This window comes from Crocodylus siamensis, chromosome 4 (genome assembly GCF_052110815.1).
Source record: "Crocodylus siamensis isolate JL-2025a chromosome 4, ASM5211081v1, whole genome shotgun sequence".
Lineage (NCBI taxonomy): Eukaryota > Metazoa > Chordata > Crocodylia > Crocodylidae > Crocodylus > Crocodylus siamensis.
This window is the reverse complement of record NC_143398.1, coordinates 89,033,036-89,051,731: the sequence shown is the minus strand read 5'-3', so window position 1 is coordinate 89,051,731 and position 18,696 is coordinate 89,033,036. Positions and strand designations below refer to the sequence as shown.

Here is an 18,696-nt window from a genome sequence, read left to right as displayed (position 1 = left end):
AAACATCTCCAAGTTTTCTAGGACCTTTATAGTAGTGGCCAATTCCTATCGTTGCCTCCCTTTCAATTATGCATTAACACCAAGTTGGATGGGATTATGGACCCTCTGGAGGGCAGGGCTGTGATCCAGAATGACCTGGATAGGCTGGAGAAATGGTCCACAGTCAGTCAGATAAGATTCAACAAGGACAAGTGCAAGGTCCTGCACTTGGGATGGAAGAACTGCATGCACAAATACAGACTGGGGAATCACTGGTTTGGTTGTAGTACTTTAGAGAAAAACCTGGGGGTGATGGTGGACCATAAACTGAATATGAGCCAACAGTGTGCTCTTCTTGCAAAAAAGCCAAAGCATCCTGGATTGTGTTAACAGATCGGTCACTTACAAATCAAGGGAAGTGTTTCTTCTGCTCTGTTCAGCACTGGTGAGGCCTTACCTGGAGTACTGTGTCCCGTTTTGAGCTCCACACTTCAAGAAGAATGTGGACAAGTTGGAAAGAGTCCAGCACAGGGCAACAAAAATGATTAGGGCCTAGAAGAAAAGACTTGAGAAAAAGCGAAAAGAGCTAGGGTTATTGGTTAAGCCTGGAGAAGAAAAGAGTGAGGGGGGATTTGATAAACGTTTTCAAATACCTTAAAGGTAATTAGAAAGAGGATGGTGATGGGCTTTTCTCTGTGGGTTTACGGGACAGGACTAGGAGCCATGGACTCAAACTGCAGCAGGGGAAATTAAGCCAGAGATTAGGAGGAACTTTCTGACTACAAGAGTGGTCAGGCATTGAATAGTCTACCTAGAGAGGTGGTGCATTTTCCATGCATGGAAGCCTTCAAAGCAGGTTAGACGGACACTGGATTGTGGTGGTTTAGTCAGGGATTATCCTGTCTTAAACAGGGGGTTGCACTTGAAGACTTTGTGAGGTCCCTTCCAGTCCAGCTTTCCTGTAATCCTAATTTCCAGTTCAGACTAGTCCATTCTAACCCCTAATTTTAGCACTGTGAGATTAAACCAAAAAAAAAACATGGTAGACACCCCACTGCTGCTGCTCAAGAGCATCATATAAATAACTGAGAACTCCATTCTTGTGCTGACAAGGATGAAATGCCTGCCAACAGGAATGCAAATTTGAGATATATCGTCTAACACTGTATGGTAGGCAGGGAGAGTGCAAAAAAGGCTCCCTGGTAGCGATCAAAAATGGTAAAATCATAGCATCCCGTTTTTACAGTAAAACCAGATGTTTTACTTTTAGTAGATACCAAACATATAGCAGAGGTTCAATGAGTTTATTAAAAAGCATTCACAGGGAACTCTTTTATTATGATAAATGGGATATCCCAGTATATGTGGTCATACTGTTTTGTTTGTGATTTATCCTGTTTTAGATCAGCAGGCTTGCTTCTGAGAGCCAGTATTCTCCCACTCTGCTGCTCAAACTCATTCATATCTGGAGCAAGAATCCCAGGTAAATGCCCTCAAGATTAACCTGTTGTGTCTTTTAACACACCACAAAGTTGGTCATATTATTCTTCCTTGCAGGCTCAGAGAAACGGTTTGTTTTTCAGGATGAGATGACTGTAAAGAGTAGTGTTTTTGTTAACATGACAAGAGTGTAATGTTATGCTTGGTTTCCAGTTGTTTCCAGTACTTTATATAGAATTATTAAGAATGGGAGGGAGTGTAGAATATGAAATACATCAGGACCCAAGTTTCAGCTACTCTTATTTAAACTGCAGACTTCACTTTTCAGTAGCATTTTCTGGAATGTAGGTAGAAACCTGGACCTCAATCCTGGAAATACGTAACATGCTGCACTTTAAACATGCATTAAATGTTTGCAGGGCTGTGAGTTTTAGGTCTGATTTTTCTCCAAGGAATCAACAGATTCTAGAATAACCATATTGTCAAGCACAGTCTCCTCCCCCTTCTCCCAGACTGCTGGGTAACATTTCTAATAACAATCCCAATGTAACTCCAGAGTGTTCTGCCTTATGAAAAATTTCCCCTCGCAGTAGGAAAAATTATCAGTGATGCATGCAAGTCTGTAGATCAAATCTTGTTTTCTGAGCAGGGAGGGAAGACCTAGTGGAAGGTAACTCTCATAGCTAAACCACTTTCAAATAGAAATTGTTTTATTTTATACTTCACAAGCCTTTTGGTTTGTTGAAGTTTTGTGGTGGTTGCTGAAGACCCTTTATTTAATGTTTATTTTTAGAATAATATGCATGAATTGGCCACAGTGGAGGTATATGCTAAAACCATATTGAAAGCGTAAATCAGATCAGAAAGTTATTCTTCAGGCATTAAGTGAGAAATGTTGTCCCTATTGTCTTCAGTGATTTTTAACTCTCCTACCTATGGTCTCTTTGTTTCTGCCACCAAAGGAACAAATAACAACTGTTATTTGTAAATTTCCTGTCCTGTCATCTGAGGTCTTACCTCAAGATGTACCATTATCACAAATATGAAACTTTTTTTTCTATAAGAATGGAGTTGGGCCATTAGAAAGTAATGTTTTTGATTAGTTGCCAGCAGGCTGTAGAAAGGACATCACTGTCTTTGTTTTCATATGTGACTTTGTAGAAAAAGTATGTGTAAAAGCTTAGGTTTTGTTTAATTAACTTTCGAATTTTTCTTTTTGGTATCTGTCATGCAGGTACTTCCCTTTGCTGGCCAAGCAAAGACCAGGACATCCAGAATGTGATATACTGTCAAATGTCTTTGCTCTGCTCTCAGCCAAGAGCCTGTCTGAGCCCACAGCCAATGTTGTGATGGATGTGACTGACAACCTCCTCAACATCCCAGAGTTTGAACCCACAGAGTTGCTTCCTAGTTTGACTGTGAACGACTGTGTTTTCAGAGACACTGATGAAATGACAGAAGGTATGAATGAATTGTAGAAAGAATGATGAGGGAGCTAAACAGACCCATGAGCAGATGTTCCAGATTGCAAGAGTATATTATTCTCAGTGTTTGGCAGGGATGCCTTTTGGTAGTAAAAACCTCCTCATGGAGTTTTGTCTTGCCTTAGCATAGTCTTTAATTATAATTATTCCTTGGCAGACATGTTCCATAGCTCTGTGCCAGTTTCTGACATCCAGAAAGTTTTGTTTTCTGTCCAGGGCAGGGATAGGCAACGTTTTTTGGCCAGAGTGCCAAAAACCACCACAATGCCTACCTTGGAAGGTGCCGCAGTGCTGGCATGCCAGAAAAACAAAATGAGGACAGGGGGTACATGGCAGGATGCCCTGCTTGTGGCCTGTGCCCCTCAGCCCTGCTGCCCCTTGCCCCGCATCCAAAGCCCCTGCCCTCCAGCCCGGGCTCTGTGGCTGTCAGCAGCTACCCTGGCTCTGGGTAGCTGCTGGAGCCTGGGCTGCTCCCAGCAGGGCTTGCAGTGTCCCAGCTGCCTGCTGGGAGCAGCCCGGACTGCTGGCTGGCAGCAGCTCCCCAGAGCTGGGACCAGCTGCAGCCGGGAGGTTCCAAACAGCTGTGCTGGGCTCCAGAGCACCAGCATCAGCTCTGTACCGGTGCGTGCAGGCACGCGCCTCGGAGCGGGCAGTGGGGGAGGGGACTGAGGCAGCGCAACCCCGGTCTCTCCCCCACTCCCGGCACAGAGCTGGTAACTGAGCTCTGGAGCCTGGTGCAGCTGTCTCTAGTCAGCCTGGGCTCTGGGCAGCTGCAGCAAGCAGCAGGCAGGCTGCAAACAGCTGCGCCAGGCTCCACAGCTCCGGCATCAGCTCCGTGCTGGCAGCAACTATGTGCACACCTCAGGGCAGGCAGCAGGGCAGTGCCTCAGGCCCCTCCCACTATCTGCTCCAAGGCACGCGTCTACATGCTGGTACAGAGCTGATGCCGGGGCTCCAAAGCCCAGCACAGCTGTTTGCAGCTTCCCGGCTGCAGCTGGCCTGAGCTCCAGGTAGCTGCTGTCATCTAGGAGCCCAGGCTGTTCCAGCAGGCAGCTGGGATGCTGCAAGCCCTGCTGGGAGCAGCCCGGGCTCCGTTGCTGGCAGCAGCTACCCAGAGCCAGGGCTGGCCATGGCGTGCTGAGCGAAATGGCCTCACATGCCACGCTCAGCACATGTGCCGGGAGTTGCTGACCCCTGGTCTAGGGAGAGAGGTGGAAGAATGTTTATTGTAAAGGGTTATTATAATGTCTGAACAACCCCAATATAAGTTATAACCCAAAAAACAGTGTTGGTGACTGCCAGTGAGCCTCCAAGCAAAGAACTTTGTACAAACTTAGCCTTTTTAGAAAATAAATAAATAAATGCACCCAGCACATACTAATTATAATGAATTTTAATTGAGTTCACTGGTAATAATAAAGTATGCAAGTAGTTTTATGCTCTGCCTGTGGTAACAAGCAGAAATGATCGCGCAGTGCATTTCATATTACTGAGCTGCTTTTCTTCGGTTGTTCTTAAAGCCATTACAACAGGAGTGTTGTGGCCATGGTATTCTAGGGAATATTCCTCAAGTCACATGAAGAAGGGAATTCTGCCCAAAAGCTTGTCTAACATCTCTCCCAACTATGCAGTTAGTCTAGAACTAAAAAACATTGCTTATTCCAAAAGAAGGTAGGTATCATTATGCCCTTGTTATAGGCAGGGAAACGGGAGCTTGGGTGGAGAACTGGTATGTCCAAGGTCATATAAAGTCAGACAGACCCAGGAATAGAATCTACATCTCCAGACTCCCCAGTCCTGTGCTTCAGCCTTGCACCACACTGCTGTCCCTCAGGAGCATGCTGCTGCACTGGTGACTCGATACTGTTTGGCACCCTTTAGTAATTCCAAGTGTAGCAGACTTGTCAGTAAGATAATACAAAGGGGAGCTCTTTCTTTTCCTTGAGTTTTTTTTGCTATAGCTCACAGCTGAACCGGGCATTAAGCTCCTGTTCCCTGCTTTTCATTCCCTTTACTCAGAATTGAAAAGAATCTCAGCGCTTCTCTGAGTCAGGCTTCCTTTTATCTGGTGTCTGCCTATTTTCAAAGGATCATCTCAAACTAACCTAGGGCTCTTGCATGACGTGCTGTTCAGAAGGATGCATTGTTACTTGTTGTTGTATCCATTACAGAGTCTCCAAGCCTGGGTGTCCGGTTAATTCTACCTCATGTTCCTGTCATCCTTCAGTATCTCAGCAAAACTATGTTAAATGTGGAGAAAGTGAAAAAGAAAAAGTTTAGAGCCCAAGTGAGCAAAGACCTCAACATTCTTTCCAAGTAAGTGATTCTTCATGGTACAAAAGAGCAACGGTTTACAGAAACTGATCGCTCATAATGGACTGCAAATGAATAATATTGTCGCAATCATTTTTAATTCAAAGCAGTGTAAAACATGTGGAGCATTACCCTGCATCGTTCAGTTTTTAAAGCATTACTGTTCAATTCCTCTCACTGCTGACTGAATTTATAAGCTTCCTTAAATTAAATTGGCTTTAGATGTTAATGCTACAAGTAATTGAGCCTATGCCCATAGGGGCTGTAAAAATGGTTGAGATGGGTAACAGTGATTACTGTGATCTTGAAGTGAGCTGAGTAGCTGGTAGGGGTGTGCAAAGTGGGCTGTATTCGATTCAGATTTGGCCTGATTCGGGGGACAGTGATTTGATTAGTTGATTTGGATCACTGTCCCAATTTGATCTGGACGAATCTGAAGATTCTGTTCTGATTCGGAGAATTAGCAATTTGGTCATAGACACAACTTTAAATGTTTTTTCTATATACCTTGAGGTACCAGGCGTGGCTTGTGAACGCTGCGATACTAGGGCAGATGGAGTGTCCCACAGTAGAGTGGGAGGGATCCCATGAGTGCTCAGTGGCAGACCTAGAAGTGGACCGGGAGTACTTCTGGTCCATTTCCAGGTCTGCTGCTGAGCACACGGGGGACCATCCCTGCATCCCCCCTGGCTTGGAAATCAGTCAAGGGGGGATCCTGGGTGCCCCGCCAGACACAGGAGGCACTAGTCGCTAAGTGTGTGTGTGTGTGGGGGGCGGGGAGTGCTTCACCATCTCAGCATTCACGAGCTGCCTGGTACCTTGAGGTATGTAGAAAAACATATAAAGCTGTGTCTAAGTCCGAATCATCAGATCTCTCTGAATCAATTTAGAGGGTTCCAATTCAATTCAAAGAGATTAAAGGGTCTTCTTATTCAGTTCAGGTTCAGAGATTCGGCCGCCAGATCAGCCTGAATCTCTCCTAAATTGAATCAGCTACTGAAGCTTTGCACAGCCCTAGTAGCTGGTATGCATGAACATGGTAAAGCTTGTACCTCTCTTTCTGTGTAACTCTCAGTATTGCTAATCTGAATATTGGAATCCCCTCAAAGAGAAAACAAATAATCAGTGCTGTAAATATTCATGCTGTACTTGGAGAAAAAGAGAGAAAAAAGAACACCTGGAAAGGTAGAGTCCTCATGCACTTAACTGCGGCATCCAAGGCCTTTACTTCCAAGATCAGAAGATGCAGAAGATAAGGATTGTGTTCAGGGAGTAGAGATGCCAACTAGGACTTTGAGTTTCTTACTTTTCACCAGTTTGTTTTTAAATGTCATGTTTCCTAATCTCTTAAATGAGAAAAATGTAACAGAGTTTGTAAAACATATGCTAGATTTATCCAGGGAAATCACTGAATAATCCACTTTTGATTGCTAGATTGATTGTTATGGAACTCTGTGTTTAGGAGCACTATTCTGTGTGTATACATATATATGCACAGATTAGTGCTTATTGTGTTTATATATAAATCAACATGAGAAGCAAAAATCTTTGTAGTAAATGGTTTAATGTACATACTTTATTAAGAAGAAAAACAGCTTTGAATGAAAATATGAAGGACTATTATGTAGGCAAGAGCAACGTTATTTCCTCCTCTGTTTGATTTCAGCTCCCTATCTGACTGAAAGCAGAATTTGGCCCTCAGTGGCTAACTGGGTTTCAGTTTTGGAAATAACACTTAAAAATAACAACTCTGAATTTGTTTACTGGAACATATTTAAAAAAATAAGTTCTTGCAGACTGAATTCCCTCTCCAATTTAAAATAAACAGGAAAGGCCCTGATCTTGCCTCTCAGTATATCAGCCCTTCTGCATACAGAGCCCCACTGAAGTCAGTAGAAACTGTGTGAGCACAGGGACTCATTCTCATAAGTTAACTAATAGGATCAGGTCTCTACTTTGTAGTCCCTAAAATATGGAGTCAGAAAAGATGTGCTGACACAGCATTTATATAATAGCACTATGGTTTTACAGCTTGCATTGTAGCCAGCTCTGTTCTTGTATGCTTAATACCATTGACTCTATTCATATGAGATGAGCAAAATAATCCTTTTTTCCACCCTTTAATGTAGTATCAGCAAGTTTATACAAGACAAGGGTCAGAGTTCTGTACTCATCAGTCTCCTCCTTCCTTTCCTTCACCAGAGTAACATCATGCAGGTATGTGCCACTTTCTTTTCTGTAAAACATATATTTGGTTTTCTTTATAAAGTTGGGTTATTATGATGAAAATAAACATTTTTGTAGTGAATTATTTTGGTCAGGCTTAACCACTTGGAGAAGTGGTGTGATTAAATACATACATATTTGTAGCATGGCCATCACTGCAGTATCCAACTCAGTGCCATACACAACAGCATTTTTGCTCAGAAGAGACTCTGTTTGATCCCTCTTGCATTGCTATGTACCGAGTCCACTGATATTAGGCTGCTGTCTAGTTAGGAGGAAACTTACCTAGGTTTGCTTTGTATTAAGGCAAGGTCTGGGGAAGTGCTTCTCAACTTCTGGTGCCTTTGTCCATTTTTGTATTGTGATGGAGTTGGTTCATCAGGGAGCAGTAACTCATTAGTTGTTCAAGTTTATGTAAAACAGTACTGGGATTTATGCAATCCAGAAACCATAGTACCTGAAGAGCATCATGAACATACACATGTGAGTAAGTCTTTTCCATCAGGTAGCAGTCACTGGTACACTGACACATTATGAATGGAGACATAAAGGAAATCTAATATTTTAGGCAGATCCCACAACTTTGAGGATGCCACGGCTGCAGAATCTAGACTTTCATTTAAAATTATATACACTTATAAGCACCTCGGACTTCAGTGATTCCATTTCTTTCCAACTACAGTGAACAGGCCAGGTAAGCAGGTTGGTTGTATGTATTCACTGAAGTTGCAAAGAAGTAGAATCACTGAAATCTGAGGCATTTATAAGCTGTTAATAAAATCAAGAAACATAGCTTTCTGACAAAACTTTGCAATCATGGGATTCCTGCTTCCTTGTAGATTGGGCTTCATTTTCTAAAGCAAGGCTCCATCTAGGATGAGAAAAGCCTATAGAGGATCTGGCTGAATGTTCAAGTCCTTATATCACTATCCATATGTTTTTCTCAGACATGTTTCTCAAAGAACATCTAGCTCAGCTAGATGTTTGGGTCTTTGTGCCAGTATCCCTCAGGAAGAGGTAGTGGCTTCTGTTATACAGGAGGACAATTTTAGATGTTCATAGTGATGCATCTAGCCCTAAGATCTATCAGTCTATAAGAAAATGTAAAGCTAAAGCTAGTTAGGAAGATGCTTCAACTGTCCAATGCTGCTGGACTCTCAGATTAATGAAGACTTAATTTTTTTAGCTCTGCTTATCTGACTTTTCATTCATTTGAGAAAAAATAGAAGTCATCCCAGTTCTGATTAATGTCTGTGCTCGGTATCTAATTAAAATATGTAGTTCTTTCTTCAAGTACTTATAGGAAATATGCAATGGGAGGGCATTAATTGTATACTTCTAGTTATTTGTTCTCCTTTAATATCTGTGATCTGCATAAATTTAACTCAAAAAGTTAAGATCATGCTGTCATATGAAACTCTGCTCAAGGAAACTAAATGATCTAACAAGACTCTTACCGTTCTTGACACCTGTCACTTGCTTTCAGGATACAGAGATTAACATCCTGGAGACTGTGCAAAATTTGCTGAGGCACTGCTCAAACCCCACAAGCTTCCTCAAACCTCTAGCAAAACTTTTCTCTGTAATTCAGAACAAATTATCTCGACAGACGCTCTGTTTGGTGTTTCAGGTACTACATTTAAGTGCCTTTCTGTAGTAGTGTTATTCTTGTTCTAACACATGAGAAATAATAAAAAGCAACTTTATCTGTTGTTATTCCATGGAGAATATGCTTAAATCTATGTCAGTTGTTGAGTAAAATAACTATCTGAGCCATTAGATCATCATAACAAGTTCTGTGCATTTATGTATAAAACTGGCTATTATGGCCTGACGTTGATTTTCTTTATGCTTTGCTATCTCAGGTTTATAGCATTCAGGCAGACTGTTTTGTACTTGCCTTGAATAGCACACATTACCCTTGTTTTCAGCAAGAAATCTGTGAAATATTCAGCAGAGGTAATGAAATTCAAAATGTGCAGGAGTGCATCTTTGAAATCCAGACACTGAAATGAAAATAAATCCATGTATTAGCCCTTGTTGTCAAAATAACATCAGCTTCCCCCTTTCATTTTACTTTATCTTGCTTTCTAAAGTGGTCAAAACTAAATGTTAGATTATTGCAAGAACAGATTGAAGGTTCTGACATAATTGCTGCATATGATCCATTTCCCATGTTTAGTTTAGTTTTGTTTATTGGATTTTTTTGCTTCTTTTTTTAGACTTTATCTGATTTCAAGAGTGACTTGAAATACATTACAGATGTAGTTAAGGTGCGTACACTTTTTTTACCCTTTTTTTCAACATTGTGTTAAAACATGTTTTAAACTCTTTAATTATTTGTTTTGTTCTCTGTCTCTTAGCTGAATGCCTTTGATCAACGGCATCTTGATGATATTGACTTTGATGTTCGCTTGTCAGCATTCCAGGCAATTGCTTCTCGTATCAAAGAAATGCAAGAAGTGGATATCAACTTTATCATTCCAGTTATGCATAATTGCTTCTATACCATTCAGGTTGGTGAATTTTTTTTCTCATGTTTATTAATACAATACTTGTTTAATTAATGTTGTATTCCAGTTCTTTTGATCACTATCAAAAGATAACAAACAACTTCTCAAATTGCCCTTTTTCATAGAAGCTAAGACTTTTCTCTTTTGTAGCAGTATCCAAACACTGTTTCTGGCAAAATTTTTATGATCCCTGTGCTACAGCTTGCTGAAACCTGGGTGTCTGCTGGGAGAGGGGAGATGCTAATCAAGCTGTGAAACTGTAGCTTATGGTGAAAATATGCTAAATTTGCTATTGCTGCTAATCTTACATGCTGTAATTTCTCTTTATCTCCATCAGTTGGGGGATATGTCCTTAAGCGACAGTGCCAACTTGTGTTTGACTAGCATTATCCGTCGGCTAGCAGAAATTGAACACACAGAAGATGAATACAAAGAAATAATCCAGCACACTCTCCTGGAAGCTCTGAGAAAAGGCCTGAAAATCAAAACTGAAGTAAGTAGTTAACATCTTAATGTTTATCCCCTGGTTGTCTTGATGTTATGATTTGGTCATCCTTACCTTTATAATGGTAGATGTTTTCTTGCATACAACAGACACATTTTTTGTGGAAAAAAACAGGTGCTGGAAATTATAGTCTGCATTATGTACCAGAAATAGTGAGAACAGTTTCTGCCTGTTACCAAGTAAAAGTGAAAGTAAAATCTATGTGAAACTCACAGGGAGCAGAGCAGTGAGCAGATTCAGCTCCCTAGCTGCTGCTACAGCTACTATAAAGAAAGATCTTTTTTTCCCTTCATTATACCTTTCAAAAACACAGTGCATATTTTATTCTTTAATGTATTGTATGTGAAAAAATATTGGGAATTCCCTGCATAGAAAAACTATTCTTGCTTCAGATCTTTAAAAAACCCTTAACTCCTCCTGCTGTAGTTTTCTCTGCATCTTACCTTCTAAATTTGATGTTTCTGTAGGACAGAGATTTGCTGTATTTTGTGTACTTTGAAAAAGCTAAATGTATCTGTAACAAATAGCAAACAACAGGTAGCTTTGGAAGTCAAGTTGACTTGATTAGCTTTTGTTCTAATTCTCGGCTGTCCAGCTGGCAGTGGTGGTAGCGGGGCAGGGGTGGGGAGAAGGGAGGAGGCTCGGTGTTTGTGTGGCAGTGGTGTATGTGTGTGTTTGGAGAGAGGGGAAATCACTCATGTAGTGGTGGCAGTGGGGAGAACTCTCACAGCAGCAGTGGTGGGTGATTGCAGAGGGGCTGCACACAGTGGACTTCCTAAGGAGCCCATGCAGTCCCCAACGTGGGGCCTGCAACCCACCACCTATGCGACGTGGCCCCTGGCAGCTCTGACATTGGACAGACCTGTTCTAAATGATGTTCTGTTGCATTTCTTATGAACACTTACCATGGCCATTTGCCATTTGTAGAGCATTCAACAAGACTACACATCATTGCTTTCCTGCTTGATTCAAACATTTCCAAAGCATGCTGAGTTTCAAGACTTGGTCCAGCTGACTGACTGCCATGACCCTGAGATGGACTTCTTTGAGAACATGAAGCATATTCAGGTAAAAGGCAGCACTTCTTTTTCACCAGAGCATCTAGCATTGGATCACCCAGGTTACATTTTTTAAAATAATGTGGGTCTTAAATTTCACTGAGGTAGAGACTTAGGCTCAATGTTTTCTTGATGATTTTGAAACAGTTGCTTTGGTGTGTGCTTTCTAAGCAAAGTGATTCAAGATAGAAAATAGATCTTCTTCTATTCTTCTTCTAAAATGAATGGAAGGTATAGATTGAAGACAGAAAATAAGCTGCTCTTTACCATCCCTGAAGAGATGAAAGTCTCTAAAAAAAACCAGTTATATTATGTTTCCATTTGCATGACATTTTTCATAATGTGGTCCCAGTATCTTTGATCATCTTTATTTGTCTAACAAGGTCACAATCACATTTAAGTATTCATTAATGTCTTGGATTCTCGTTCAGGTGTGACAGGTTATATATACCTCTCACAGCAGAAGTCAGAAAGAGGTTAATGAAGAGCTTAACTGCCTGCCTCAGCAATGACCCAGCAGCCAGTTAGAAACAGTTGCAGCTGCAGCCTATAAAGAATTGGGGCTGAGAGAAGCTATGGAGGGAGCAACAGTAAGAGGAAGCTTACCAAACAGGAGTGACCCAGATAGGAGAGTTAGGGAGCAGCTCAAGGAAGGGACAAGGAATCGGATGGGATTGAATGGGATGGTTCCCAGCTACTTCCCTTGGGACCCATGAGCTGCACCTCAAAGGAAAGGACAGGCCAAGGTTCTCCCTCGCTTTTTACTTCTCTTTTGTAGAAAGAGAAATGGCAGCCCTGGTCTGTCAGAGGTGCCTAGTGCTGGGTCTGTAGTCTTTTGGACTTGGGACAAGACTTGGAACTTCTTTTTACCCTCTCAGGCTGAGCACCTGGATTCTGTTTTCTGACCTTCTGTAACTGAGAATCTTGTTAATTACCTTGCAAATTTCTCTCAGATCCACAGAAGAGCACGAGCCTTAAAGAAATTAGCTAAGCACATAAGTGAAGACAAGATTGCTCTGTCCTCCAAGTCTCTGCAAAATTACATCATGCCTTATGCAACTACAACTATTTTTGATGAGAAAATGCTTAAGGTAGGTTTTTAACATCAAGCTAATTTAACACTAATGCATCCATCCTAGTTATGTCTTTCTGCCTCCAGCATTTTTAAGTGTGACGGATGTGGAGTATATTGCTTTTCAAATGACAGTTCTCTGCCTTTTTTCCCATTGGTAAAGGTAGACTAAATGTTTGGCCATAATTCCATAAAATGCTTACCCAATGCTGTTTTGCAGGGCTGCTCCCTTGATTACTTATTTTGCTTTCTGTTCTACTTATTTCCTGTCATTCAGACGATTCATTTTAAAACCTAATTAGATAGAATTTTTTTTTCCACCTCCAGGCAATTAATAGATGCTCTGTTGGAGAGAGCTTGCCCATGAAATATAATCAGTTACTGTCTTGGTAGCAAAATATATATGGTACAATATGCATGCAGTACCAACCAAAAGAGATTGACATAACAAAAATTAGATTTCATTTGGAAAAAAAATACAGGGACTGGTTGAGATCTTCTGGAATCAGGATCAGTTTTATAATGAAAATAGACAACCTAGTGTGATGATGTCTACTCTGTCATTCTTGTACAACAAACAGTCTTTTAAATGAAGAAATTGTAATACAGAGTTAGAGAGACTTGTGAAGATTTTAAAACCCCAAAGTATTTTTTTTTAATGTTAAAGTTATTCCCACCTGCCATATATATTTCAATACTTGAAACTGAGGTGCTCGATTCCTGGCCCAGAGGCCAGATCCAGCCTGCAAAGCCATGCCATCCAGGCCATGGGGCTCCCCACTGGGATTGGAAGTTTGGTGGCGGGGGAGCAGCAGCAGTTAATACTGCCACTCCTCCCCTGCCGCCAGATTCCCAAGCCACATGTAGCTGAGTCGTGCCCTCTCTCCCCCGTGTGGCCAAGTTGGGGTAAAGGCCTGTCCCATCCCCCCCATCCCCCAAACTTTTGCACAAGCGGCTTGGGGCCAAGCTGCAATCCAGCCTCCTCCACACAGCCAGATTGGGCCCTGCCATGCCCATCCTGTGTGCTGGATTGGCTGACCAGCTGGATTTTGCTTGCGGACAGACCAGGCATTGCTCTTCTGGCCCATGTGGCAGAAAGGATGGTCACCACTGCTCTAAACAGAAGCAGTGAGGGGTCAGTGGGGCTTCTTAAATCATACTTAGTAAACAGGTACTCAAGACATTTTCATGATGTTAGAAATCCCTTTATATACATTTAACTTTGCACACAGTTGTTCCCTTGTTCAGGTAAAGTTAAACTCATGTTTAAGCAGTGGTATGGCATTAAAAGGTCAACATCTTAGTTTGTTCTATTTGATTCATTTTCTGGTGACTCTGGGAAGTCTGGAAGATCTAAATACAAAACCCCCTTTCTTTTAGCTGTATGAATTGTTGAATTAACTAGGTTGCAGGTAGTAATTTTAAAAAAGTATGCTAGTAGTGATTTGATTTTTGTTTGTTTTTGGACAGCATGAAAATATGATAACTGCTTCAGTTGAAGTTGTAGGAGCTGTTTGCAGGCATCTCTCTTGGTCAGCATATATGTACCATTTAAAGCATTTCATTCATGTTTTGCAAACTGGACAGATCAATCAAAAACTGGGTGTGAGGTACAGTGATTGTTTTTTCATTGCTTATTGTCACTTACTTTTAAAGCCACAAATGTAAAATTATTCATTACAAAAATCATGTTAAAGGAATATTTGAAGGATTTTTAGCATTTTCTCTGACTTGGGCTTTTGTAAGTGATAATTATTTGAAAAATTAATAAGTGGCAAGATCAGGCTTTGAGATCAGGAGATCCTTTCCTTTTTGCACCAAGAATTGATCTTTTTTTCAATCTGCTTGACAGCTTGTTAGTGACCATACTAGAAGCTTTTCACTTTGACCATGAAACACTTGAAAAGTGTCTTGAGACAATTCAGAATGAAGGTGAGTAGTTTGATTCTTGATGATGGAAACTTATACCCTGGCTACAGTGGGCACACCTACACGTTCATTAATGTGCCTTAGATAATGCTTTTAATTTAGTACTTGCTTAATAAAGTATTAACTAAATGCACAGTACCTCGAGTTACTTTGTAGTAGTGTTGACACACAGTTATTTAGTGACGCTTACTGCATATTAGCCTAATAACACTGTGCAGTAGGCTATTAGCACAGTTTGTGCTGTGATGCACTACTGCACAGTGTTATTAGGCTAATGTGCAGTAAGTGTCTTGTGTAGACATGCCTAGTGTTTTGATACTTAAAGCATTCTATTGCTTTATACATTCAAGTTATCTACTAACTCAGGGGCGGACAAAATATGGCCCATGGGCTAGATCTGGCTCGCCAGGCGCTTGAATCTAGCCTGCAGCACTCACCAACTAATTGTACCCTGCCCAGCCCTTCCTTCCATGAGGCTGGGAGTGAAGTGCTCACTATACACCCCTCCCCCTGGCTGACATACCCTATTGGCCCTCACCCCTCCCCTTGTGGGCATAAAGGCCCGGTCCGACCAGTGCACAGCTTCGGAGTGGGGCCGCTGCTGCCACTGCTGCAGCCGCCAGGGGACCTGCTTGGCTTCCCCAGCATCCTGTTAACTCTGGGCAGCAGGTAGGGAAGTGACAGGGACAGGGGCAATGGTGGTGGGAGAGCTGCAGCTGGGCAGGAGCATGGAGCCTGCACCCAGAGGGGCAGTAGCAGCATGGAGCTCAGGTGGGCAGGTTGTTAGTGTGAGGGAGGGTGGGGGGATGTGGAAGCTCCCCCTATACTGTCCCCACGGTGTGTGACAGCAGCAGGTGGGGGTGCTCGGGGTGCTTATACCTGGCACAGGCGCTGGTGCCTGGCAGTGCCTGGGTCCAGCCAGCACTGCATGTGGGAGTGAGGAACGCAGCCCAGCTGGGCCACCTGTATTGCTGGGGTTCCCTGCTGCGCATGTGCAACTCCCTCACTCGCACGCCACCAGAGGGAAGGTCCACACACGGGACCCAGCTGCCTTCAGCACTCCCTACTGCACAGGTCCTGGGACTCTGCTGGAAGAGGAAGGGAGTCCTGGGACCTGCGCAGCAGGGAGCGGCAAAGGCATTCAGCTCCAGCGCATGGAGCTCCCTTCCAGTGGCAGGCAAGTACAGGTATTGCATGTGTGCAGTGGGGAGCCCTGGTGGCAGAGGCGACCCGCCAGGCTGCACTCCTCGCCCCCATGTGCAGCATTGGCTGGAGCCATGCTCTACCAAATACCACTGCCTGTGCCAGGCGCAGCCCCCCAAATCCCCTGAATACCCCACCTGCTGCTGCTGCCGCTGGCTGTGGGACCTGCACACTATGAAAGTAGTGTGGGGGGGTCCCCACCCTTGCCACCCTCCCTCACACCCCACAACCTCCCCACATATACACCTCTCCAACATACCCTATTACCCACCCACACAGAGCCACACGCCTTCACAACCCCCCCACACCATACACACACATGTGCATACACGCACACACAATATACAGGATTAAGACTTTATTTTTGAGTTGTTATGCAGTCACCTCTATACACAATAGTCATATTGCGACAAAAATATTTTTTGTAATAAAGTTAAAATATGCTATAGTAGGTATTTGACTTCCAGCGTCCGGTTTGTTTTTTTCTGGTTCCCAAATAGCAACCCACCCTCCCAAAAGGAGTATTTTCAGGGGGGCAAAGGAAGGGACTTCTAATGGCAAAGGTCAGGGTTTAGGGCCAGGATTTCCGATCCCAGTATGACCTGGGGGCAGAGCAAGGGGCGAGTCTACCAATGCGGCCCTCCAAAGCTCACCAAACCTCGTTAAGCGACCCTCCAGCTGAAATAATTGCCTACCCTGTACTAACTGGAAAGCCAGGTTTGACTAAGATACTTCTTGGGAGTACTACAGTCTTTATTCTGGTACATGGCTCAGTGAGGAGAGGGGTTGGAGCAAGGCAGCTTTTAAACCACCTTACTTTTCCTTTGAACCTAAGGCTTCCACAGACCAAAATAGCCTGGGTATAACTTGGCTAGTTCAGGGGGTACTCTGAATTACACTGGTGGGAGTAGTAGTGCAGGATTTCTTCGTTGGCCAAAGACTGGGCAAGGTAGTCCATCCTACTGCAGCTGTGATTGAGGAACTTGTCTTGTTTGCATTTGTGGTTGTCTGCCTAGTGACTTTTGCATGTGATGCAGGGCTGTCTCACAGTAGGGCACATAGAATAATAGCTCTTACCCAGTACAAATATGAAATGGTAGCAGGCAAAACTTGAACGTCGGCTCTTAGGTTTCTGTGGCAATGTTCTCTGCTGAGCCAGTCTTGCAGCCTTTTTGCTTGCATGTAGACTTATTCAGTCAAACAGCAGTAGCATAACTAGGGGTAAGTGACAGGGTCACCTGCCCCAGATGCCGAATTAGGAGGGGCACTGACATCTCCACCCAGCCTTTGCAGAATCCATGCCCTGAGAGCATTGCCATGCTGGGAACTCCAGAACCAGGTCCCAGCTGCTATGGCTTTAAGAGCAGCAGAGCTGGGTAGGTGGAGCACGTGCAGCAGCTCAGACGATTATTTAGATTTCCTGGCATGAGTAAGTCTGCTTATGCCTCCTGTCCCCTCCCCCGCTTCTCTTGGATTGGTGCCCCCCATCCCCTGGCTCTCAGAACGCATGCCCCACTCCTTTCCCCACCGCTGTCCTGCAGGGTTTGTCCCAGGTGCCAACTTGGCTTGTTTCCCCACTGTCAAACAGGACTACCTGATGTGAGAAGGGGCTGCAAGACAAGGCACTAAGTGTAGTTCATAGTCATAACTATCAAAGACACTCAACATGACTCCTGCTTCAACTATGAAATGGCTCTGTTGCTTGTTGTGCCTGTGGTTGACAGTGTGAGAGCGCTGCTCAGACTCGGAGAATTACACTATTTTCTTTCCATGGTCTCAGTTTTATACCTACTTAGTGCATAGTTTTGATTTCATTTGACAGATGGAGATATCATGGACGTTGAGCAGGGAGCAGAGAACGAAGAAGCCATGGAACTGGAGCGGAGTGAGGGGGAGGAGGAACCAGCTGAGGAAGAGAAGGACCAGAACATCCCTGAAGACGGTGGAAACCAGAATGACCCAGCACAAATTCACCCTGAACAGGCAGTCACTAAAGAATCTGAGGGCATCCAGAAAGTGGTCAAATCTATTTCTTCCCTTCCCAGAAATAAGGAAGAGCTGGAGTGTCTGATAAAACACATTCAAGAAACAGTAATTAAGAACATCTTGCCCAGGTTACACAGGTGTCTTGCAGCAAAGGTGTGCAAGTAGCATGGAAAGGCCTGTATATATATGCTGTCATTGTAAATGACTGGTGTATGAATGCTAAGAGCCATCCAAGAACAGGGGCCACTGGGTAGGAGATTTCTGAGTGGCTTCCATGTGGTACCTCAGCCTAAAGAGAGCCCACTTCTTGAGGCTGATGAAGGGAATTCATTCCATATGGCATATCGAACCGATTGCTGACAAACCCTCTAGTTAAGTGTACCTGGTACATTCACGTGCCTGTGTGGAGACATTCGGGGCCACTCATTGCATCTGATTCACTTTATTCAGACCAATGAATAGCTCTGAGGTGTTAGCTCAGATTGTACAGTATAGTACAGTAGGTGAAGGATCATGTGCTTGCATGAGATTTGGCAAAGCAGAGTTAAAATGTCCAGTTTCACCAGACTTCATGTATGCCTCTGGGTAGATCACTAAGTTTCTGTCAGCCTTGGTTCTTTATCTGTAAAATGGGAATAACAGTCCATCCCTACCTCCTAGGGGTTTTGAGAGGGTTAAAGACATTAAAACTGAGGTGCTCAGTAAACAGGGTGTATAAGGACTTAACACGTGAGGTTTAACTGAACTTTATTTTTTCTTGAAAGAATAATTTTAATATCTACAATAACTCCAGTGGGTGCCAGAAATATGTGATTGGAAGGTCTTCAGCAGGAGCATCTACACGTGCCCTGGACTGCACAGTTGTTACTGCACGGTCATTTAATACTTGCTTAGTCAGTGCTACTGCACAATAGTGTTGGCATCACAGGTCATGCCCACCAATGCTACATCACCATAGCATCTCATGTAGATGCGCCCAGTGTGTACT

The 18,696-nt window shown here is 43.2% G+C and overlaps 1 protein-coding gene across 1 annotated transcript in view; it reads left to right on the top strand.

Annotated features, from left to right (window-relative positions):
- UTP20 (UTP20 small subunit processome component) overlaps nucleotides 1–18,696 on the top strand; it is a 101,978-nt gene that overhangs the window by 52,303 nt on the left and 30,979 nt on the right. The window contains exons 29-41 of the mRNA XM_090042822.1: nucleotides 1,383–1,462; nucleotides 2,654–2,880; nucleotides 5,075–5,219; nucleotides 7,346–7,433; nucleotides 8,929–9,072; nucleotides 9,665–9,715; nucleotides 9,806–9,958; nucleotides 10,293–10,448; nucleotides 11,388–11,528; nucleotides 12,472–12,609; nucleotides 14,061–14,200; nucleotides 14,443–14,522; nucleotides 17,545–17,861. Of these exons, the coding sequence (XP_089898948.1) occupies nucleotides 1,383–1,462; nucleotides 2,654–2,880; nucleotides 5,075–5,219; nucleotides 7,346–7,433; nucleotides 8,929–9,072; nucleotides 9,665–9,715; nucleotides 9,806–9,958; nucleotides 10,293–10,448; nucleotides 11,388–11,528; nucleotides 12,472–12,609; nucleotides 14,061–14,200; nucleotides 14,443–14,522; nucleotides 17,545–17,861 (1,860 nt within the window). The remainder of the gene's footprint in view (nucleotides 1–1,382; nucleotides 1,463–2,653; nucleotides 2,881–5,074; nucleotides 5,220–7,345; nucleotides 7,434–8,928; nucleotides 9,073–9,664; nucleotides 9,716–9,805; nucleotides 9,959–10,292; nucleotides 10,449–11,387; nucleotides 11,529–12,471; nucleotides 12,610–14,060; nucleotides 14,201–14,442; nucleotides 14,523–17,544; nucleotides 17,862–18,696) is intronic.